This window comes from Actinia tenebrosa, unplaced genomic scaffold (genome assembly GCF_029948245.1).
Source record: "Actinia tenebrosa isolate PJP-AT-01 unplaced genomic scaffold, QUT_ActTen_1.0 PGA_scaffold4__44_contigs__length_22323623, whole genome shotgun sequence".
Classification (NCBI taxonomy): domain Eukaryota; kingdom Metazoa; phylum Cnidaria; class Anthozoa; order Actiniaria; family Actiniidae; genus Actinia; species Actinia tenebrosa.
Window position 1 is genome coordinate 21,059,769 of NW_028292581.1, and position 25,104 is coordinate 21,084,872.

Here is a 25,104-nt window from a genome sequence, read left to right on the forward strand (position 1 = left end):
ATATATTTTTTGGTCCCGATTTAAGGTGTTAGCCTGCGCATGACGACAATGACCACAAAGACGAAACGACGATAAAGAAGCTTACAAAAAATATTGTAGCTCCTGGAATAGTTTCCAAAAGTCCCCTCGTTTTTAGACAAAAAAGTGCGACATGAAAAAAATGTCTAAATGTCTTCAATCATGATTGTAGTAATCTCGAATAAAATACCTGAGCGTTTATCAGTGATAACTACCAAGACCTTCTTTGTTCCAGATCTCAACGTCTCCGCCTCGTCAAAAAGTTCCTTAGCCTTCTCAAGAACCTTATCCAGATCAGATCCACGTCCGTTTATCTGTAGAGTGTCGATAAACCTTTCTAACTCGTCATCGTCTTTTATATTGTTGTTGAATTTCAGGATGGTAGTGGGAGTACTGCCGAAGGTGATGATACTGTAGTGTATCCTGTCCATTCCGTATTGACGAACAACACGTTTCATTATGTCTTGCATCTTCTTGAAGTTTTTGGTTGGGTCTGTTGCTCTTGCACTGACTGCAAATATTAGTTCTGTTTCTAGGAGGGGTGGTAACTCTGGTTTGAAATAATAAATAAATAAATAAATAAATAAATAAATAAATAAATAATATCAAATAAACAATGATAATGACAATAATAATAATAATAATAATACCAATATCATTTTCGGAATTTAAATTAATTTACCCCTGCTAGTGGACAAAGCCTAGTTGGTATTGCATTAGAGAATATGGTTCCCGAATTAGAATTCAAAAGTTTATCTAGGTTTATCTACCCTGTGTTTTAGCAATTCTCGCTAAAGTGTACGGGAAAACCCATAAACAACCAAGCACGGGAACACAAATAAGTCGGAGGAAAAACATAAGGCATACGTAACGGCATATTTATGTGATATCTATATCCTTATTCGATCTGTGACTTAGTCGTACCCTAAGGTTGTTTCAGAAAAAAATTGAAGATGTAAACCTATAAATATACCCGAAAAATATCCCCTTCTTCAAAATTAAGAGATCCCTTACCCTTGATTGCCTTTCTGACAAGCTGTTCTGCTGTCCTATTGGTCGGTTCGTTCTCGTCAGGTTTTATTAGGTCCTGTTTCTGCGTTGTTATTTTTGACAACTCCTTTTCATTTGCTTCGTTACCCAAAGCAACAGGGATGACTTTGATGGAAGCTATCTCCAAATCTAAGGCCTTTTTCTTGATATTTTCCAGGTTACTTGTTGAGTCTTTGTCCATGATTACCACAGCAACCTGAATAAATAAAACAAAAAATAAATTAAGTAATTTTTAAAAGCTATTTATGAACCGGTAAAATGACACAGATAAAAAAATAGGGCAATCAAATAATAATAAGTAAAACTACAGGTCCGCGAAATAATGAATGTTAGGGAGTGTGAGCCTCATGCTAAACGTAGAACTTCACATAAGCCGAACCTAATGACATCAAAGAACACCGCCTTGTTATCCATCATTTCAATTAGGTACGGCTCATGTGAAGTTGGACGTTTGACCTGAGTCTGAGAGTTGGAATAGGGAATGAATGAATGAACAAACGAATGTATAAAAAAATGAAGGTTTAATGATCAGGGAAGAGAGGGAGAAAGAGTACTGAAATGTAATTAATGAATAACTAATGATTAGAAAGATGAATGGGTGAGCGAAGAGAGGGAAGGATGGACACACGAAGGAATGATCAAGGGAAACAGTTATAAGTTTTCTAACATAAGACGTTCGGTTGCTACTACTAAACCTTTTTGGCTTGTTTTCGAGGTGATGCTTCCAAAACGTTCTTTGCTTCATCAAGAGCGTTATCAAGAGAAGCCCCAGAACTCCTTGGGACGTTATTAATGATGAACTGGAGTGATTTGTCATCAGGGAACGATCTACCAAACCTCAGGTGGACCGTGGGAGTTCGTCCAAACACAAGAACGCTGTAGCTGATATTAAACGTCCCATAACGCTCGACAACAGAGTTAACAATCTGCTTCATCTTTTCGAAGTTCTCTGCACTGCGAGTTGCAGTTGCGCTAATCACAAGTGCCAGATCAAGCTCAGGAATTCTTGGGTAAGCTGAAAAATGAACGAATAATACTATTGCCATTGTTTTTATTGCTACGCGCAGATAGAGACAACAGTCGCGACCTGCCGAAAATTGGAAAATACGTTGCCGTCAATCAAAATAAATTCCTTTGACTTTTTCGTTTTGTTCCATGCCTTTTACAGGGCGTTACACTAGAACCACGACAGCCGCAACTGTTAAAAACTATGCATTGAGTTGCGCAGGTTGCAAGTCACGCAGTTCTTCACTTACTTGTAAACACCTTGTCCATTATAGCCTTAGCTAGATCACGTGGTGTCATGCCACCAGGGTTAACTTTGATGATGTCCTTCTTTGTTGGTGTCATCTTCTCTATTTCTCCTTGATCTACCTCTGGACCAACTGCTATACTTATGGTTCGTATACCATTCCGGTCAAGTGGCTGTGCGGCTTTCTTAACTTCATCTAGTGTGTTACTAAGAAAGTAAGAAACAACAACAATTCATAAGACTCGATAAGAATTTAGAAAATAAGTACGCCGAACAAAGATAAACATGAAGAAAAATAGGAGTGAAAAGGATGTTTGCATGTTGACGTAATTCAAATACAACACCCAGAGCGAATAGTAAACTTTCCCTCATCGAGGTACCGTAACTGTAGCATACAAAGATCGCAAATTGTGGTTAATTCCTCGTGACCATGTGATTGTGATGGTTGATCGTACCGCTTCATGTCCTCAATTCTTTGACGCGACAATCCTGTACCGTAGCCGTGTCTATTGAGGTACGTACCATGATACTTTGATAGTGCCGTGTCATGTACCCAGTCATGTCTGTACCAAGATTGTGCATCATTTCCTTGCTAGCAGAATCTCCTCTTTCTCTCCCTTCTTTTAAGCGGGGAGGAGGGAGACTCTGCCGATGTAGAGCGTTTCCTTTGATACACCGAACGAAACCAGTTTTAAAAACCGGTTTTTAACTGGGTACATGTAGTGCGCATGAGAAAATGTAACACACCGTGGCGCCAAATGTTTGACGAGAGCGGCTGTCAAAATCATGACAGCGCTGCTAAGTTACGCCACGCAGGCGCGACAAGTATAACGTCCTACATCGGCAGAGTCTATTTTTCTCACTCCACCAAAACAAAAGGAAAATAGGCTCTGCTAGCAGGGAAGTGCATCATTGATCTCAAAACAAATATACTTTATTGTTGTCCTATATATATAAGTCTTACCTGGATCTCTTATCCATGATAACCACAAGAATCTTCTTAGCATCCGATCTTGCACCCCGTCCATCAAATAACCTCTTCGCTTCTTCCAAGGTACTCCTAATGTTAGGTACACCACTGGGTCTCCTGTACACACTAATGGATCTATTCAAACTACCAATATCATTAAAGCGTTCATCTAGTCTTAAACGAGTAGTAGGCGTATCTCCAAAGACTATGACACCGTATTTGAGTGAATCTATTCCATATTCTAGTATGATATTCCTGATAGTATCTTTTATCTTGGTAAAGGTTTCTTCTGCATTACTGGCGACAGAGCTGATGGCAAAGACCAGGTCAATCTTGGGAATCGGTATTGTGTCTGTAAGAAAACACAACAGTTCTTTTATTAGAAAGAATGGTATTAAGTATACTTTAAAGTTTCGGAAACTATTTTTCCTATACATTAACTAAACTCCTTATGTCCTCCACGTAACCCTAACAAAATCTTACCCCCCCCCCCCTCTCCCCCTCCTAGTCGCACTTTCACTCACACGTTACCAGTACATTCAATATTCTATGCAAACCACTCTATATGATGTAGATATTGATTTTCAAAGAGGATTTAAAACCGGAGAACTCGGAGGAAATCTCTAGTGCAAAGAGAGAGAACAAAATAAACTGGCTTGAAATGAGACTTCCGCTGGAATCGAATCAGTGACCAGACCAAATGGACTCATGCATATTGGTGAGGGGAGAACACCTCAAAGCACTTTACCGTTAAAAGCTCTCTTCATGACATCCCTTGCTATATCCCTAGGGGTGTCTTTATCATCAGGAGCAAGAGCATTGTCCTTATTAGGAGTTATTATTTCTAGCTCTTTAGGGTCCACGTCAGGCCCAAGGCCAACTGTAATGATCTTAATCCCACCATCCTTTAGAGGCTCCATGGCAATCAGGACGTCATCTGGTTCATTCTTGGGGTTCATGTCAAAGACGATCACCAGTAGCTTCTTAGATTTGGGCCTCATGGACACGGCCTAAAGAAAAAGTAAATGATTTCATACACAAATTAAAAATCGTCAATGTATGTTAGCTATTTTGAATTGTTCGACAATGCTGTCATTAAAGTTGCTGTGGTTGTTGTTGTTGTTGTTGTTGGTGGTGGTGGTAGTGGTGGTGGCGGCGGTGCTGGTGGTAGTGGCGGCGGCGTTGGTGGTGGTGTTAGTGGCGGCGGCGGTGGTGGCGGTGATGGAAGAGGTGAAGATGGTGATGGTAATGGTAGTGATAATATTGCCTGTGATGTTTTTTTTTTTTTTTTTTTTTTTTTTTTGATAGTTAGTGATGTTGTTAGTTTTGGTGATATGCTGCTGATTTCAAAAACAAAACAAAATAGTATCAGCCTTGGTCTTTTTTTGGGGGAGGGGTGAGGTGTTCCTCGTTAGTGATGATCTTGGTAATGTATCTGCATAGCAAAATGTTTAGGCTCGCGCTGTTGGACTTGAAACTCGTTTCTTGAAGCCCTCATCTGTACCTTGACAAACATCTTCCTGGCTTCATCTATAGCATCAATAAGCTCCATGCCATCTGATCTCAGAACTGTAACATTTACTCCATCAGGAAGACCTTGCTTCATTTTATTGGCCTCGGTGTCCACGTCTCTATCTCTAACCGATGTGGAATCAACAAGTTTTATAGCCGTGTATCGGGTTTGGTCTGTTCCATACATATTGAAAATTTCACTGATAGTGTCTTTGATCTTATTGAGATTTACTACAGAACTTGTCGAAGTACTTATGATGAAACCCACGTCCATGTCTCCTCTAGGTAACGCTATAAAAATACAGGAAAATAAATGTAAATTATGGCAAAAACAACTATGAAATTGAGGTTATTATTATTTGGTTAGACAACAAGGTCATAGTGAATAACCAATAAAGTCATGAAAATAGTTAGTATACAATAAAAAGGGTTTCTGAAAAGATTTTGTTAACAAAAGAACCAAAGAGCAAGGGATCACCAAGTATGCACCAAAAAAAAAGAAATGACAACAAAAAAATAAATAAATAAATAAAAACTAAAACAAACAAACAAAAAAATGATGGAAAATATCAGAGGAAAGACTTAAAGGTAAAAGGTAGTCTACGCAGCCTGTGGTCCTGGAGTGATGTCATTTGAGTTATGAATGTTTTCCCGTGAGGACAGGGACACCACAACAGTAAAGCCAATTACTACTGGGATCTGTAGTGTTAGCACGAGCATTGAAGATGGGTCTTTTACTTTGTCTACAAATAAATGTCTAAAAATACAAATGAAACCCAAGATGTGACACTTAAAAAACTCTTTACCTTCACCGATATTGATCATAATCTTTTCACCCAAGATGTCAGGACCTTCGTCCTCAGTGGCCGTCACCAGGCTACGTTTACTAGAAGTGAGAGAAAGCAGTTCTTGAGGATCTGCCTCGCTTCCAAAGGCAACTGGAATGATAGTTACTGCTGTATCCTGAAGCTGTTTGGCACCTCTTAGGATGTCATCAGCATCACCAAGAGACTTTTTATCCATCACGACAACTGAAACAAAGTTAACATAAGAAAGGTTTACCGAGGCTAAAGATATCTGCTGTTCAGTGACCAAACATGATTGCAGAATAGAATTTAAGCTGCACAAGTAACAATTTTGGCTGGACATTTCCATTGACCAACTGTTATTTTGAGTCATGTTTACTTTTAACCTTTTTAGCTTTCCAGACATTTTATTTACTTATTATTTCTTTGGATCAAGCAAATAATCGCAGTCATTGCAAATCTTCTTTGAAGACTGCGTTACAGTCATTGCAAATCTTTAATATAATAGATTAAGATGCAAGCAAACTTACCGAGAACCTTCTTCACTCCGGGTCGAGATTGTTCCGAAGTGTCAAACATCTCCTTTGCTTTCTCTAGCGCTCTGCCGAGATCAGCACCCGAGGATCTGAGAATGGTGTCGATGGCTCTCTTCATCAAATCATCTTGCCTGAAAGTATCGCTGAGTGATATACGGACCGAAGGTGTGTTACCAAATACGATGACGCCGTAGCGAATCTTGAACGTTCCGTAGCGATCAATGATGGATTTTAAGGATTCTTTGATCTTATCAAAGTTTGAATCTGCTCTGGCAGCCCTTGAACTGACGGCGAAAATCATGTCAACTGCAGGTATTACTCGGGGTTCTGAAATACCATTGCAAACTATGAGTATTTAATAATCTTAGAGTATTTTCGATGATCCTGCAACCCAGAAAATTGCAGACGCACACGTTTTATCCGACTTGGTTTGTCACTTATTTACGATGTCGATTTTTCGATTTAAACATGCAAGCCAAAAACCCAGATTACATGAAGTTGTGATGATCCTGCACGAATCAGGTCGATTACTTTTTTGAAAGTGAGTGTGTTGGTTTTTGTGGAAGGAGGAAAAACCGGATAACCCGACCGGGGAAAACATTAAATAAAGGGAGTCAGACCAAACAAACTCTACTCAGTAAAGTGGAGCCCAGGAATATGACCCAAGACCCCAAGAGGTTCAAGGCGAATGTCTTACATCTACGCCAGCCGTGACTTTCCCTCGACTCTTAAAGACCCGTCCAGAGCACTACGTAAGAGTTAATTACCGAGGACGGAGGCAATAAGCCATATACATCCCGAGGGCCGCAGGCCCGAGGGATGTAAAGCCTTATTGCCGACGTTCGACGTTCAGTAATTAAGTATTTTATTTCTCGATTGAGAAGGTTTTCTATCAAATGTTGCTCATTATAAATGCGAGGTCTATATATAGTTATTAACTGGGTTAATAACTAACTATATATTGACCTCGAATTTATAATGAGGGTTATAACAAAAATAAAGCCTTGTGAATAACAAAGAAAACCGTGTCAATTGAGAAATAATATGTTAACCTTACCTCTCAATATCCGTTCTAGAAGTATTTTCCCCAGTACTTCGGGCTCTACATCTTTGTTGACCTTGACTAGACCAAGTTTATCTGGAGTTATCTTTTCCAGCTCATCAGCATCAGCATCTGGTCCCACAACAACTGGTACCACTCTTATTCCCTTTTTATCCAATGGCATAGCGGTATTCTTGATATCTTCTGGACTATTCGTAGACCTCTTGTCGACCATGACGACGAGGATCTTCCTAGCTTCGGGTCTGTCTGAGTTTTCAAAGATTTTCTTTGATTCATCAAGTGCCTTTTTTAAATCAGGGCTCCCACGTGGGGTACTTGCAAGTTCAACAAATCTTTTCAAGGCGTTAATATCATTTACTCTTCGGTTGAAGTCAATGACTGTTGAAGGCTGGCTTCCAAAGACCATCAGTGAGTACCGAAGTTGGTCCAGTCCTTGGTCATCTATTACGTAGTTAACGGCGTTCTTCATACGCGCGAAAGTCTGTTCAGCACCTGAAGCAGTAGTACTAATTGCAAAGAGGACATCCGTTGATGGAGGGACTTTCTTTTCTGTGAATACGATAAATAAAATAAAATCAGATGCTTCATATGATTATAGAAAAGAATTATATTGATTGAATTTAAGCGAGGGAAAAAAGGCTGAAAAACTACGCATGCGCGAGATATGTATCAGTACAAGTATCAGCAAGACTCCCACTCCCACTGTGTTTCAAGCAACCGCGATTGAGTTTTGGAGATGGTAATAGGAATCTAAATATCTTACCCAAGACTTTGTCCATGATGATCTTATTACTATCACTGGGTTTGTCTGTAGTATTGGCATTGACCACATCATCCTTCTCAGATGCAACAGTCATTAACTCTACATCATCAGCATCTCCTCCGATACCAAATGCAATAACCTTGATACCGTTATCGACGGAGAGCTTGCGAGCCGCTTTCAGGTTGTCTGTGGGACTGTTTGACTTGCTGTCAGTGATGACAACTAGAACTCGCTGAGCAGACGGTCTTTCCTGTTCAGAAAACTAATTCAATATAAGAAAATTATTACATAACTTATAATTTACGACAAAAATACTAGAGTGTAAACTGAAAAATGTATTTTATTTCAAGTCGCAAGAGTCTATTCCCCAGTCTCCCACGCCAAATGCTTCTGACTTATTATTCAAAGCCAAATATAGGGACAAAACTGAAATCAATTTTCCAATTAATTTTTGCGAAGATGGAAAGCCGGAGATCAAAGATAAAAAATTCGAAGTACGGAAGAAAGGCACCAACGCATTAGCAGTGCACACTACCGGTTGCTAACTATAGTGAACATTATACCATAAAATATCAATTTCTCGTGAGTGCTTTGGAACATGGGAATCTCTTTGACCAGAAATTTGATACTATGAAATAATACCCGAGATTCGATCCATGTAACTCGCCCCCCACCGAAAAAACTCAGCTCCTTGGGCAAGTGAGATTTCTAGGAATATGGAACCCTCGGAGTGGGAGTAAGTGGCAATATTCATTGGGGACAGACAACATTCCTGTGATGCGGGGGATGTCCAAAACGAAGGTTTACATTAGAGTTTCTTTACCTTAAACAGCTTCCTTGCTTCTTCCATAGCTTTGTCCAACGAAGCCCCGCTCGTTTTAGGCAAAGCATTTATCAGATTAACAAGTGCTTGGTCGCTAGCAAAGTTGGAATTGAAATCTACTTTGACCTCTGGTGTGTTACCAAATGTGATGACAGCGTAGCGAATCTTTCCGCGTCCGTATTTTTGGATTATTGACTGCAGAATGTTTTTCATTTGAGTGAAAGTCCTGCTCGAGTCTTGTGCGTTTGCTGTTATGGCGAAGGCCAGATCAGTCTCTACAACTCCTTGTATTTCTAAAAGTTAATCCATTCCAATCATAAACAAAGATTGGAGAAACGAACGGATTTTTTTGTCCAATAACAACCATTTCAATACTCATACGTCGACCCATCTATCCTTCACCACACCCAAACATGAATCGACCCATCAAGAAGCCAACACATCGAGCCATCCATCCATCAACTTACCCCCATATCGATCCATACACCCATCGAATCACACACACATGAATCCACCCATCGAGAAGCAAACACAATGAACCATATGATCCGTAAGCCCATCAACACACACACCCACAAATGAATCCACCCATCGAGAAGCCATCTACACAAACCCTATTTATCCGTCAATCTTTCCACCTATCTGCTAGCTAACACAACGAAACTTTTATCTATCAATGCAACCATACATAGTTTAAAACATATCTCAATCAATCAACACTCACATATTTACCCACCAAACTATTTACCCACCCACCCAATAAACCATTCTAAAAATTACAAACCTAACCTACCCACGCCTACCAACAGATCAATCAACCATCTCTATCCATACATATATATATACATATACATATTTCTTACTCACCAGTTAGGGCCTTCTTCAGAGCGCTGTCGATTTTGTCAGCTATATCCTCAGGAGTGTCGGTGGTTTTACTTTTCTGTATTCTAGTTTCGTCGTCTGTTATTGGTTTGAGATCGTCTGTAGTCACTTTATCACCAATGATGACTGGAATAACGATTACTCCATCACTGATTAGTTCCTTGGCTTTGGACCTATAAGTTTACCAATCATTCAAATTTATACGCCTTCTTGAAGTAATATAATTATTATTCATTTGCTAGCCGTTCAAAAAGCTGTACGTTAAAGGGATTCCGTTCACACAAGACTGAACTATTCGAACAAAAAATTGTACGCCTAGCCGTGCAAATTTGGGACCAGCTCCGTGTAAACACAACGTATTTTTTAAACAATAGAACAGACGGTTTCGTGTAAAGGGTATGTACAGATCAATTTTTTGACCGCTCACAAATTCGTTTGGTACGTCGAGTAAACACAGCCTGAGATCTCTAAATCCCGTTTGACATACATGCATCATCCCAAAAAGACTTGACGATCAATATATTATCTGCACTGTAATGGGGACTTCGCCACAGCCATATTGTGGGGCAAAACAACAAAAATCGTTTCTTTGATGAATGAAATATCTTGTCGTGCAAAAACATTGGAGTGTTTCTGTTTCATAACATGGCTACCATAAAACATAGCTATAGCTGTACGACACTCAAACGGCAAAATAAAAAAGATATCTTACGTTATGACCGATGGATTGCTGACTGATTTCTTGTCCGTAATTACAACCAAGACTTTCTTAGCATCTGATCGGGCAGCCGGGCTTTGGAACATTGCTTTCACCTCATCGATTGCTTTATCCAGGGCGGGTCCTCTAGTACTTCGAGGTACAGAATCCATGTACTGTATTAATTTATCACTGTCTGTATAACCACTGCTAAAGCTAACTTTGGTTGACGCGGTATCACCGTATACCACAAGGCCATAATGAGCGTTTCCGATACCGTATTTATCAATGATTTCACTAACAGAATCCTTCATTAGAAGGAACGTCTTGTCTGCTGAAGCTCCCGTAGAACTCAGAGCGAAGATCAAGTCAGCTTTGGGTATGGTTGGCTTAACTGCGGCATAGATGACAATAAAATATAAAACTGAGATAAGTAGAGACATGGCGGAAAAAAAGAAAGAAAAGAAGGAAATAGTGGAAGAAAATAAAGAAGGAAGGAAAGGAAGGAAGGAAGGAAGGAAGGAAGGAAGGAAGGAAGGAAGGAAGGAAGGAAGGAAGAAAGAAAAGAATAAGAGAGAAGGATAATAAGAAAAAAAGAAAAGAAGGAAACACAAAAGCAAACAAAAACAAAAAGAAAGAAAGACATAGAGGAGAAAAAGGAAGAAGTAAGATAGAATGAAAAAATAAAGTATTTTGACATACTTCCCAGTGCCTTCTTAAACTTGGCATCAATCTTCTTAACAGCTTCATCAGTTGATACAATTATAGGTATTGGAGTAACTAGTTCTGGATAAGAAGTACAGATAGCAATGTCAGGTTTCCTCACTTCGTCTCCCACACCTACAGGGATCACCAGTACTCCAGAAGACTCAAGTTCCTTAGCTTTTTCTTTTATCAACGAAGGATCACTTGTAGATCTCTTGTCTACAATCATCACCAGGATCTTCTTAGCTCGAGGACGTGATGCAGGACTGGAAAAGATTCTAGCTGCTTCTTTTATGGCCTCATCGTATGCTGGACCACCACTTGTACGAGGAACAACGCCGACGAAATTTTTAAGACCTTCTATATCAAACTTCTCATTGAGGTTGATCTGCAAGTAAAACAAAGCAAATTTATGGAACATGCGATCATCTCATTAAGGGTGGCATGGGTGACATGGGTAGCGTAGTGGTTTACGCTTCTCCTCTCACCGATGGGATCCAGGTTCGAGCACCAACTCAGGCTGGCTCATTTGGGAGTTGAATTTGATTGATGATTTGGAACCTCACTACAATATACTCAATACATAGAGAGTTAACCAGTCATTCCCTTCCACAGTAGTAAAGAGAAAAGGAAAGCCCAAATCTCGTCCCCTAAACATTTTTCGATGGTCTCTTACTCGGACGGGAAATACTCCAAAATACAATGATAAAAATATAACATCAATAGTCCAAGAGCCAAATTTAGGTTCCATCACGAACCTTAGTGACTGCGAGATCCCCAAACACGATCAGTCCATATTTGACCTTTCCTATCTTGTATTTATCAATCATTCCTTTGACGACATCCTTCATCTCTTGAAAGTTCTGGCCTGCAGATGCCGCGGTTGCACTCAATGCGAACACAAGATCTATCTCATGAACCTGAGGTGGACCACCTGTGGAGTACGAATTTATACATGACTGAGTAAAATGGACCGCGTAGCGCTAAAAAGCAATATATATAAATGTAAAGGTAAGTTGTAGTGCTAATAGTATTCACTTCGAACACTTCAGATCAAAATAATGTACCAGTTTTGGAATTTTGTAAACTCATTTTGTTAGGTAAGTTTAAGAATCGCATTTGCATTTTTTTCTTAAGACAGTTGAATAGAAATTATGAGCATGAGCATTGCTCTACCAAAAAAGAGGCAAAACCCGTTTACCTTTGATTGCTTTCTTGAACTGCTCGTCAACCTTATCAGTCAGATCTTTAGTTGGCTCAGTTTTCTTTGTCTTTACAACTCGATCAGGAGAATCAGTCAGGGATGTGATTTGATCATCATCTGTATCGTCGCCAATAGCAACAGGGATCACAAAAATGCCATCTTTAGCCAGATTATTTGCTTTAGACTTGATAACATTTTCATCTGTTGTAGAGTCTTTGTCAATAATCACAACAGCGACCTTCTTAGCTTTTGGTCTTGCTTTGGAAGCGGGACTATCAAATAGTTTAGTCAATTCCTGGATCGCTTTGTCAAGATCGGGACCACCTCTTATTCTTGCAATTGAATCAATAGATTGAACGAGAACTCTCGGGTCATTGGTGTCCCCAAAGCTGATTGAAGTAGACGCAGTTTCCCCAAACGTGACCAGCCCATAATGTACTTTACCAATACCATAACGAGCAATCATGTCTTGGACCACATCTTTCATTTTGGTGAAGGTGGCATCCGGTCTTGAGGATGTAGCGCTTAATGCAAAAGCCAAATCTACTTCCGGCAGATCAGGTTGTTCTGAAGAGAAAAAGAGATTGTTCTTTGCTGCATGATGGATATTTTAATATGTTCCTGGTTTTATTATCAAGACAACCAGTGTCTGCACATAAAGATGAAATATGCTGTGATGCAATCCATTGAGAATAACCAACCTAAGACACTTACTAAGGCGCGATACTCGGCGAAAACTTCTGATATCAGACGTAAGATAAATAAAAAATGGGAGCAATTGCACTAATAGATCAAGAGACAAATAGTTGTGTAAAAATGGACCCCCATAAATGAAAAGATCACTTCCAAATTAAGAAAATTAAGCTTAAGCTAGAAAAAAAGAACAAAATCCATACCTTTTAAGGCTTTTATAAACTTGTCATCAATCTGCTTAACAGCTTCATCAGTTACGATTATAGGTATTGGAGTAACTAGTCCTGGATAAGAAGTACAGATAGCAATGTCAGGTTTCCTCACTTCATCTCCGACACCTACAGGGATCACCAGTACTCCAGAAGACTCAAGTTCCTTAGCTTTTTCTTTTATCAACGAAGGATCACTTGTAGATCTTTTGTCAACAATCATCACCAGGATCTTCTTAGCTCGAGGACGCGATGCAGGACTGGAGAATATTTTGGCTGCTTCTTTTATGGCCTCATCGTATGCTGGACCACCGCTTGTACGTGGGAATGCACTGATGGAGTCTTTGAGGGTGTTAAGATTAAAGTTCTCGTTCAAGTTGATCTAGGAATATTTGAAATAAAGAAACAAGCTATGTTGAAAAGCATTTGTCGTTGATGTTGCTACTGGAGTGACTGTTTTCTGATATTGTTGTTAACGATCTTTTTGCTGCTTAGCTTGTTAGTGTTGTTGCTGCTGTGTTTTTGTTTTATTTTTTGTTTTTGCAGCTGTTATTATTACTGCTGCTGCTGATGTTGCTGATGTTACCACTTATAACAACACTTGACTTGACTTAACGCTGTAACAATTGTTGCTTTTGCTGTTTCCAGTTGTCATTCATACTTTCATTGCATAATACTTAGGCAATATTATCATAAATTTCGCTAAACGTCAATGGATGTCACAAATGTTTGTATTAGTTCAAATTTTGCTCTTCTTGAGGTGTGTATTCGTAACGAAGAAAAAAGAATAAAATTAACTTCCAACAATAAAAACCCAAAAAAGTCACTGAAAATCAATACAAACACAAGAAACAAGCAAACCTTAGTCGTTGCAATACCCCCAAACACGATCAGTCCATATTTGACCTTTCCTATCTTGTATTTATCAATCATTCCTTTGACGACATCCTTCATCTCTTGAAAGTTCTGGCCTGCAGATGCCGCAGTTGCACTCAATGCAAAGACAAGATCTACATCTGGAATCTGGGGTGGAGGATCTGAAAAAAGGTAACATTTTGTTTTTAGTTGGTAACTATTACTTGACAGGAAAGTAAGAATAAATGAAAGTAATTATAACAAAGTTTTGAATTTGGATTTAGAGGAGAGGAGAGTAGAGAAGAGGAGGGGAAAGGAAAGAAAAAGGAAGGAAAGGGAAGAGACACGAGACGAGACGAGACGAGTCGAGAGGAAATGAAACAAAACGAGAAGAAAGGAGAAAAGAAGACACGAAACGACAGGAGTCTAACAAAAATGCTGCTTCGATTACCTTTAAGTCCCTCTTGGATGATTTTCACAGCAATTTCTTTCGGGTCGTCGGTAGTTACAGCTTCAATAATGCTTTCTTTATCACCAGTTACGGCAAGGGCCTGCTCAGGGTTACCTTCACTTCCGAACAAAACTGCTACTATCTTCACCTTGTCAGCAAGCATTGGTTTTGCAGTATCTTCTATATCTCTCGTTGTACTTACAGATCTTCAAAAGGTATTGAAAGCAGCATGAAATGTATTAACAGGTTTTGTGCTTGGTATTACTCAGGAATATATATGATTGTGTGATTTTTTTAATTTTTTTTTTTTATTTTTTATTTTTACCTCAAAATTTTACATGTCTAGTGTGAAAGGTGTTCACCGTCCAAGAAGAAAAGGGTCACTTTTTTTCCTCAAAATTATTCAATTTTTATTATCAACACCAATACTTATTATATCATACTATAGTTACACATATGCTTGTGTCGATCATCGAAATCAGGGTTTACCGGTAAATTCACAATTACTCAATTTTCAGCGTGTTTTGAAAAGATGTCTGTAATTTCTGTACCTTTCCACTGTTTTTTTTACTGAATGTCTAATTCAAAATTGTAATTTTGTATGTGGGAAAAAAATAAACCTTTGAAACCTTTGAAACCTTTGAAACCAGTTAAAAACAGTTTCTCTAATGTTGGCGGTGTTATTTACTTCTTTTAGCGAGTTTCAAAGAATGATGTTAAAGGTTTAAAGCTTGAATCCAACAAACCTTTTGTCACTTATAACAGCAAGAATCTTCTTAGCGTTTGGCCTTCCTCCTCTGTTGAAAAGATCTTCAGCTCTTCCTAGCGCTTTAACCAAGTTAGGCTCCCCAGAGCTAGCCGCCAAGGAGTCTATGTAGCTCTTTAGGTTTTCATCTGTTGGAAAACTTGACGCATCCAGGAAGGTAAGCTGCGTGCTTGGTTCGGACCCGTATATTATCACAGCAATTTTGACTTTATCCATACCGTAAGTGTCTATGACTGATTTGATGATTTGTTTGCATTGACGATAAATCTCGGAGGAATCTCTTGACGCAGCACTGATCACGAAGGCAAGGTCGACTTCGGGCATTAGAGGTCTCTTGATAGCTGGATTTTAAAATACACAACATTATGATAAGTTATCGAAATACCCATTGCCTGACTCGTTTTAATCATTATGCCTCACTCGTTTTAATCATTATCATCATCATTATTTCAAATGTAAAATGCTTCTACAATGTTTCCTATTCAAATTTCTACGATAGCTATTTCGTCCCTAACTTCTCTATTCAGTTGTTGTTGTACAAATAAGCCTGAAGCGAGATGACGTTTTACCCCCGTCTCTAGACCATAATCCTTTTCACATTGCTTTTGTTCTTTAATTATGACTATTGTTCCTGTATTCTCTAAGGAAACAAAAATTTTAATATGATCACAGTTCACATATTTGCGAAACTGTTCGTAAATTCTTATGCAGCAAGATATTGTGTTCCAATTAACTAATTAATTAAAATATATATAGTTAAATAATAAATATATCTAATTGAGCTGATCTGCGCAGTATATCAAGCAACTTATGCAGCTGCTAATTATTATAAGACTCAGAAAAATGCTGAGTCTTTAACGGGATTTGAACCCGTGCCCTTGCGACTCCGGTGCCATGCTCTAACCACTGAGCTACAATAAATAAGTAGATAGTTGCCTTCAATAGCTTTATTGATCACATCAGTAGCCAGATCTCTCGGGTCAGGAAGCCTTGGTCTACTAATGACATTCTCTTTGTAAGGTGTCAGCTTTTCCAGTTCATTCTTATCCGCGTCGGTTCCTACTCCTACAGGTATGATAAGAACATTCTTCTTCTCCAGTTCCTTTGCACCATTCAGCTTATTAATGTCCCTCGGGTCTCCATTCGATTGATTATCGATTATCACGACAAGTATTCTATGGGCATCAGCACGAACTCCGCGATCTTCAAACAGTTGTTTAGCCCTCTCCAGAGCGTTTGTTATAGATGGGCCACCGGTGCTGCGAGGAAACGTTCGGACTTGACTCTTTAAATCAGAAATGCTGAATTTATCGATGAATTTAATCATGGTAGTTGGTTCACTTCCGAATACTACGACACTGTAGTGAATCTTGACAGAGCCATATTGGTCCATAATAGAGCGGATTGTGTTCTTCATTAGTTTGAATGTCTTGGCTGGGTTTGATACTGTTGCGCTGATAGCAATGGCAAGGTCGATGAGTGGGACCCTTTGGACATCTGGAACAAAAAATACGTAAAGATAGGATCAATCAAGAGGGCGGACATAGGGGGGGAGGATCGCCCTAACCCCCTAAATCACGATCGAACCCTCTAAATGACAACTACGAACCCCCTAGTTAGATCAACTTGATTTTATCGACTCCCCTGAATGACGTTACGCCCTGTTGTAAAAATAAAACAAACGACTTGTTCCTACCACATCATGATAACTCTAACTTCAAGACTCTATAATATTGTCTTGATTCTAAAATTGCTACCACACAAAGATATCCAACATAAATCCAGTGAAGTTTCATTAGTCAACATCAATGATTCTTATGTTTATTTACCTTTCTTCATCAGATCACTGATTTTGTCTGCAACAAGTTTCGAGTCGTCATTTTTCACAGTCTTGATGATGCTTTTCTTGTCTGGTGCAACAGTCTCACAGCCTGGTGGAATAATAGGCATCCTCATGGTAACCACGATAATCTGCACGCCCGATTTGTCCAAATCGATGGAGGCATTCTTGGCTGCATCTGTGTCACCTGTTCAAAACATTTGATTTTATTAGTCGATTGCATTATATACCCAAAACTATAGACCTGTTCTGAGATAGAGAACAAAGTGCATTGTAGTCTAGCTTCGGTACAAACCTTTTTTTGTTCATCATGCTTTATATGGTGTTGTTTGTACCGAAGCTAGACTACAATCCATCCTGTTTTTCTAACTGAGAAAAGGCTTGATTGTTTATCCTAGTTGATCATACTTATTACCAATGATTTACTCAAACATGGCGGTTCGAATAATCCGAAGGAAGGCCAACTTACGTAAGGCACACTTACGATCAACATTAAAGGGAAAACGGTTCACCAAAACATGTTGCGCATGCGTTAAAAATAATTGGCACCAAGCTAGCATTGCTTGCATAGATTTTACTTTTCGATCCCTTTTGATGGAAAGTACTGGATTAACATCATCCAAACATCCTGATCGAGCAACAATAAACCTGCCATTAAATTCCGGACGTCGAAACACAAGAAGAAAAATGCTGGCAAATATGTGGTGTTGCAAACAAATGGCATTTTTGTGTCAGTGGGATATCATCTTAAGATTACCTGTAGATTCCTTATCAGTGAAGATAACAAGCACTCTCTTTGCATTAGGTCGCGACCCTGCATCAAACATTCTCTTAGCCTGCACCAGAGCTCTCTCCATAACAGAACCACCAGAGCTCCGAGGAATGTTGTCAACTAATCTCTTGAAATCGTCTTCGGTCGGATAATCATCTGAAAAGCTTGCTTTGATAGACGTGATATCACTATAGAAAATAATACCATATTTGGTGGAATTGAAAGGGTGGTTGTCAACCAGCTCCTTGATGATATCTTTCACTTGGCTGAAACTTTCCTGGGCGTAGGTTCCAACAGTACTTATCGCGATGACCACATCAAGGGCACGTTCAGGCGAAACCGCTATGGAATTAATATATTCAAGAGAGAATTAGATAAACATAGTTAATTTATAAATAAATGAAGGGAGCAAAAGATAAAATCTAAGAATAAGGAAGTTAGAATGAATGGGAATGCGATGTAATGCAGTCAGATAAAAAGATAGAAAACAGAAAATAGCGACATATAGATTGATTGCGTCAAATCTTTCTCAAAAGCTATTTAGTCAGAGTGCATGAAAGAACGAACGAACCAACGAACTAACGATAAAAAAAGAATGGCTGGATGGGTAGATGGGAAGGAAGGTTGCAATTGACGACTCTTAAAACTCCAGCGTATGCGGGCTTAGCCTCACTTCTGAGGTCGGTTAACAAAAGCAGAAAATAGAATAAAAAAACAAGCAGCTACTTGATTCACTGGAGTTTTAAGAGTCGCCAACAAAGGGAAAACTACTTTCACAACTACCCACCTTCAATAACTTTCTCCATGATTTTTTCTCCAAGCTCCGCGTGATCGATATTTTTCGGCTCTTTAATAACATTATCATTGTGAGGCGTAACACTCTCAAGTTCTTTACGATTAATATCTCCCCCTAGGCCAACAGGGATTACACGGACGCCTTTCAGTTCTAAGGCCTTAGCAGAACCAGTCACAATGCGCTCATCCAAACCAGAGTTTTTGTCTGTAATTACGACCAGGACCTGTCGTGCTCCAGGACGAGAACCCGCCCCTTGAAACATCTCTCGAGCTGCTTCTAATGCTTTGTCGAGAGCAGGTCCGCCGAGCTGCCTCTGGAGTCCGTCAACTCTTCGTTTTAGATCGGAAGGAGTCGGAAACTTGTCGGAGAACCCGAATTGTTTGCTCGTCGTATCTCCGAAAACGATTGCACCGTAATGGATCTTGTCAATACCGTAATTGTCTATAATGTATTTAATAGTGTCTTGAACCTTTTGGAATGTTTGGTAGCTATCTGTAGATGTTGCTGTTATGGCGAAGATGAGATCAGTCTCTGGTATCTCCTTAGTAGCTGAAATTAAAGAATATAAGAATATAATCAGAACTTCCATGGAAAAAATGGCATGTTTCACGCATGCGCATCCCCATTCCCTGCTCAGGATGATGTTGATGTTCTTTTTTTTTCTTTCGATTGTCAAACAATTTGGGGCAAAAACGACAACAATAGCATTCTGGGCAGGGAATGGTGATGCGCAAGGGTGGAACATGCCATTGAATTGGTCTCTTCAACTTAACCAACCATCACCAATAAGTTAAGACAAAAACGAATGAAAAAATATCAAACTGACACTAATAGAGCGTCAAGCATAAATGGACTTCAGTTTTAAAGACTAAAATTAAGCCAGGTTGTGTAATATTTATTCCCTAACGAAGTATAAATAGTTTGGGAAACTATATGAAACAACACCTAGTTATCGTCATCTTATTTCAAATATTAGGATCGTGACACTTTTCCGTGTCACGCAAAAAATAGTCCAAAAATAATAATCTTTTTTATAAAAGTCTAGAGCATTATAAATACATACGTACCATCAAGAATCTTTTGTGCGATTTCTTGGCCCAACTTCTTAGGATTTTTATTCTTTGGAGAAGCGATGGTGTTACCTGGTTTTGGTGATAGCTTGTCCAGGCGTGGCACATCAGCCTCGTTACCAATCCCCACAGCAATTATCTTAACTCCATCCCCCTCGAGATCTTGAGCCGCACTGCGCATGTCACGATCACCCGTGCTAGACCGCTTGTCCGTCACGATTACTAACACCTTATGAGCATTTGATCTACCACTAACGAATAACCTTCTAACTTCAAACATGGCCCTATCTATCGCTGGCCCACCGGATTTTCTAGGAAGATTGTTGATTACTTGTTTGATGGATTTTACATCGGGGTAATTATCCGTGAATGTTGCACCAGTGGTGGGGGTGCTGCCGTATACTAACACAGCGTAACGGAGTTTCTTGGTACCAAACGTGTCGATGACCTCATTGACAGCTGTTTTGATTTTCTCAAACGTCTCGTCTGCTTGAGAAGCTACAGCACTAAGGGCAAACACCAGGTCGATTTCGGGGCTATCTACGGTGTCTGTGGCAATAAAAATGATTATGATTAGTGAGCCCCCTCGATGAGCTTTTTCTCTTAAGGCAAACAAAAAAGAATATATGTGTCTAAATAAAACAAAAAATGATTATATGTCAGCATATAGAGCTTTTAAGAGCGACGTCATTTCATGAAAATGTTTTTCGGGTCAAACATAAAAAAGCATTTATGAAAAAAAAGTATCGTCAAGAAGCTTGTAAATTTCCTCTTTTTGCTAAAGGCTGGCTGCTGTGCTATGGCTGGCTGTGAGCAGTTAGAGCAATTAGCAGCATAGATAATTTTCTCACACGACATCTAAAGTGATACGATAAATATCGGTAAGCACTTTTTGCGCATTAAGATAGAGTTTTTTATACATTAGAAAGCTTGTATAATACAAATAAATATTTGACGACTTGTGCTGTAAATTTTGTGAGCCTATAGAACGATAAAGCCGATTTAACACGGCACGATTTTTTCTCACAACTGTCGCGCGCAACATGCTTACGCCAAGTTCTAGATGCCATAAGAAAGTTTTGCGTTCGTTTTACACAGCTTTACACAAAGCAATTCGTGTCGTCAGCATTTTACGCGCTACAGTTGTGAGGAAAAATGGTACTGTGTAGATCAGCCTTTAGAAATAAGTGTTGTTGACAAATTCTTACAGGTTGCGCGCGCACCCGTCTGTTGCGCTACCAATTGTGCACACTAAAAAGCCCGTATTTGCATATGTAATACTTAGGCAGAGTAAAACCCTACCTTTCAAAGCTTTTTCCATAATCTTTTCACCCAGTTTTTCTGGATCTCTAATATCTGGCTCCTTGATAATGTTCTCATTGTCATCAGTCGTATTCAAAAGCTGTGTTGGATCGACTTCGTTTCCAATGGCAACCGGAATCACCTTGACACCTTTATCAATTACACTATTGGCTCTTGATTGGGTGACGCTGGAAGGCGTGTCTGACTGCTTATCTAAGATAATCACCAAGACTTTTTTAGCATTTGGTCTTGCTGCGCTACTTTCGAATAGTCTTCTGGCCTCGCTTAACGCACTGTCCAGCGAGGGGCGTCCCTGCACACGTGGAGCTGATGCTATAAATTTCATGAGCTCTTCATCACTTGGGAACTCCTCACCCAGGCTAACCTTAACCGAGGCACTGGATCCAAAGACAATGAAGCCGTAATAGATTTTATTGGAACCATATTTCTCAACGATGGAGTTGATCGTTTCTGTCATTTGGGCAAACGTATTGCCAGCATCAGTACCGGTAGCACTGACGGCGAATACTAAGTCCATTTCAGGGACATTTGGTTTTCCTGGTAAAAGCATTTAAAATAATGAGTCAACGTTATGGATACCATACCATTTTTTGATAACTTTGGTTGAATTTACTATTCTAAGGACCTTCTTTTTCGAACTAGGTTCCCGTACAAATTTCTCTGGGGCAAGGTTTGAGTTACTTCCATGAGGTAGTTGGTCTGATCCTAAAAAAAAGTCTTAAAGTCGCCATTTCCTCCCTAGGGTTGGCCTACCTTTTTCGGCACTGCTAACCCTCCTCCCCCTCGTTCTTTCTTTCCTCATTTCTCTTATAACTCCTTACTTCCTTGCCGTACCTTAAACCGGTTCAGACGGTCAAATACCCTGAACTACAAACTGAATAAATAACTATCTATCAGCAGACTTCTTTTCTATGTCGCAAGATATCCAAATTTATTTACTAAGTAACAACTCACGGTTGAATATTCTGTCCAAAATACGATCACGAATCTTGTTAGGATCTTCGTTGTTCTCTGCAGGCAATACATCGTCTTTGTCTACAGTAGAAAGCCGAAGTTCCTTTGGGCTCCCTGTGGTTCCTAATGGCACTGCAATAACGATGACGTCATCACCATGTATGTTCTTGGCTGCTTGAATGACGTCATTAGGATCACTAGAAGATCTTATATCAGAAAAGATCACGAGGACCTTCTTTGCTTCCGGTCGGTTGGCCCTCCTGAACAGCTCTTTGACAGAGACGAGTGCGTTACTCAACGAAGGAGGAGTGGTAATTCGTGGCGTGTTGGAGATATAACTGAAAAACGGTTGAAATAATTTAACACCAATATATCATAAACGCCATTACATATAAATTTTTTAGTTCTTTATATATATATATATATATATATATATATACTCAGTATAAACCATTCCGTGGTTGAGGACAACACTGGGTCAAGTCGGTATTGCAATGCATCATAGGGCTATTTTAGGGTACATTTCCCCCAAGATGCATCGAATGAATGAATTGAATGAACTGAATGCGGCGAAGCTATGACAACGACACTGGAAAATGATAAAGGAAAATGAATTAAAATACCTTTTAATATCATCATCCGTCGGGAAGTCTTCGTTGAAGTTGATTTTCACATTTGGATTAGTTCCATAGACGACAAGGCCGTACCTCATCTTACCCATGCCATATTTGTCTATTATGGACGCGATCGCAGATTTCATTTGCCTGAAGTTTGCTTCTGCATCAGCTGCATTGGCGTTGATTGCAAAGGCAATGTCTACCTCTGGAACGCGTTTATGAGATGTACCTGAAGAAAAATAGAAATTGAACACGTTAATGTCGCGTGACTATTGGCTGTATAGTCTCTAGTGTGTGTTATGGACTGAGGTTAGATAACGTTTACCTTTTTTTTCTAAATAAAAACTGAGGGAGTCAAAGAGGGCTTTTTAAGCATGGCTTTCCACTAGCGATACGAGTAGAAGAACAATGACACACACAAGCGCAGATAGTCTTTCATAGGGTAACCCCTTTATATTTGGGTACAACAAAACCTCGAGTCAACCTTAAAGTATTATAACTGCCCTTGGGGCTTATCTCCGGTTTCATGAAATTTTAAGTTATCATGAGTATCTATATTACCTGTACTCTGTACTCTGTTCGTTGTTTGAGTATCGCAGAAAACCCCTCCCCCCCCCCCCCCCCCCCCCCCCCTTCCTCCCTGGCCCACCACCACCACTGCCCGGGAATTTAACAGCCCTCCCAACCCTCCCTAACGTATTAAAGAAGTAGGACAAAAATAAAAGAAAGTAAAAGTAAAAAAGGTCACAAACGATGGCGGCCACCAATTTGATATTTCATGCAGAAAAACACGCATGCTACATGATGAATTGGTATCTTACCTCCAGCTCTACGAATCTTATCTATGATCTTCTGCGCCAAATCTTTCGGGGTTTCTGTTTTCGGGACTTGAATGATGTTCTCTTTTAGCGGCGTGGCGTTCTCAAGATCTCGTTTACCAACTTCACCTCCAACACCAACTGGTATCACCAGGATTCCTTTGTTGTCCAGAGGTTTGGCAGCAGATCTTCAAATAATACAACATTAAGAAATCAAAGGAATGGAAAAGAAAGTTTTTCATGAATGCTTTACGTAGTGGCGGATCAAGAATAATTTCAAGGGGTGTGACTGTTATCTAGAAAGGCATCACATAGCGTCCTTTTTAGGTCTTGCTAATTCACCCCTAGATCCGACCTTGCTACGCAACCAGAGAACTAACCGAAAATTAGCTTTAGATGAAACCAGAAAACCACACCCATTTGTAAGAAGCTCAGATATTTTCATACTAATAAGAACGTTTTTGAAATCGTACAATTTGCCATCATGACGAAGTGAAGAAATAGATAACGCGCGCGCGTGCTGTATGCTGTCATAAAGCACGCGGGGGTTGGCAGAACACGAGAAAAGTGTTAGGAAAAGCACGACGCGTAGCGGAGAGGAAACACTTCTCGAGTTTTCTGCCAATTCCCAAGTGCTTTATAACGGCACACAGCACTGCAAGGAAGTTTTTTATTTCTTTTATAAAATACAAATTACAATAACTGTTATTTTAGATAGGAATGACGCAACGGAAAGTGCGCGCGCGTGCAATGTGCTCTCATAAAGCATGCGCTCTCAACCAATCAGAACGCGACATTCACAACAGTTGTTTTATAATAGGTTTTGGTGGACGTCAATCAATGTGTTGCCATGACATTTCATAGGCACGTGCCCTTAAAAGCTTTGCGTTTTACGACAATTCTGGGAAACACTTTGATTGGCGTCCACCAAAACATGACTCGCTCGCGCTATATTTCGGTTGATATCTTGTCAAATTACTAAATACAAACCTTATATCGTTCTTGCTGACCCCAGACTCTGCATCCGTGATCACCACTAGTATTTTCTTAGCATTCACCCGTCCACCTCGACCTTCAAAGATCTTCCTCGCCTCGTCCAAAGCGTGATCAAGGGCAGCTCCTCCCTGTTCACGCGGTGTAGCCTCGATTCTTTGTTTTAGGGACGCAGCAGAGGGTATGACGTCAGAAAATGACGTCACAATAACAGGCCTAGCGCCATAGACGATAACAGAGTAAAGAATTTTCTTTGTCCAATATCGATCGATTATTTCTTTTATGGTGTCCTTCATTAGCTTGTAGGTCTTGGTAGGGTCACTTGAGGTTGCGCTAATGGCAAAGCCCAGGTCGATTTCTAGTGTTTCAAGAGGATCTAACAAAACAAAAAACACGTAAAATATGTGCATAATGAACCCAGTAAATGACCGCTCTTAATGAGTCTTTGCTGTAGCTCAGTGGTAGAACATCACACCGGTATCCGGAAGGTAATGGGCTCGATTCCTATCGGGGACTTTGATTTTTTTCTGAATTTATTCAGTTACAGACAAATGATAAATGATTCCTATAACACTTCCCTGGCTCATGAATGGATTCATCATTTAAAAAACTCGTTAATAATTCATGAAGGAAACACAATAGAAATCATGACCGTGAAGGAGGTTT

At 39.6% G+C, this 25,104-nt stretch overlaps 1 protein-coding gene across 1 annotated transcript in view; it reads right to left on the bottom strand.

The window, feature by feature from the left end:
- Window positions 1–25,104, bottom strand: part of LOC116301766 (uncharacterized) — a 142,179-nt gene that overhangs the window by 23,558 nt on the left and 93,517 nt on the right. The window contains exons 59-89 of the mRNA XM_089036878.1: window positions 24,436–24,814; window positions 23,449–23,633; window positions 22,634–22,856; window positions 22,011–22,348; window positions 21,036–21,593; window positions 19,731–20,282; window positions 18,655–19,212; window positions 17,853–18,209; window positions 17,085–17,282; window positions 16,192–16,752; window positions 15,236–15,596; window positions 14,490–14,695; window positions 14,045–14,220; window positions 13,178–13,565; window positions 12,279–12,848; window positions 11,836–12,011; window positions 11,075–11,465; window positions 10,388–10,766; window positions 9,661–9,848; window positions 8,794–9,086; window positions 7,971–8,232; window positions 7,202–7,756; window positions 6,139–6,471; window positions 5,609–5,833; window positions 4,795–5,093; window positions 4,039–4,300; window positions 3,285–3,642; window positions 2,325–2,527; window positions 1,764–2,083; window positions 1,033–1,264; window positions 209–568 (exon numbers count right to left, since the gene is read on the bottom strand). Coding sequence (XP_088893004.1) covers window positions 209–568; window positions 1,033–1,264; window positions 1,764–2,083; window positions 2,325–2,527; window positions 3,285–3,642; window positions 4,039–4,300; window positions 4,795–5,093; window positions 5,609–5,833; window positions 6,139–6,471; window positions 7,202–7,756; window positions 7,971–8,232; window positions 8,794–9,086; window positions 9,661–9,848; window positions 10,388–10,766; window positions 11,075–11,465; window positions 11,836–12,011; window positions 12,279–12,848; window positions 13,178–13,565; window positions 14,045–14,220; window positions 14,490–14,695; window positions 15,236–15,596; window positions 16,192–16,752; window positions 17,085–17,282; window positions 17,853–18,209; window positions 18,655–19,212; window positions 19,731–20,282; window positions 21,036–21,593; window positions 22,011–22,348; window positions 22,634–22,856; window positions 23,449–23,633; window positions 24,436–24,814 — 10,446 coding nt within the window. The remainder of the gene's footprint in view (window positions 1–208; window positions 569–1,032; window positions 1,265–1,763; window positions 2,084–2,324; window positions 2,528–3,284; window positions 3,643–4,038; window positions 4,301–4,794; window positions 5,094–5,608; window positions 5,834–6,138; window positions 6,472–7,201; window positions 7,757–7,970; window positions 8,233–8,793; window positions 9,087–9,660; window positions 9,849–10,387; window positions 10,767–11,074; window positions 11,466–11,835; window positions 12,012–12,278; window positions 12,849–13,177; window positions 13,566–14,044; window positions 14,221–14,489; window positions 14,696–15,235; window positions 15,597–16,191; window positions 16,753–17,084; window positions 17,283–17,852; window positions 18,210–18,654; window positions 19,213–19,730; window positions 20,283–21,035; window positions 21,594–22,010; window positions 22,349–22,633; window positions 22,857–23,448; window positions 23,634–24,435; window positions 24,815–25,104) is intronic.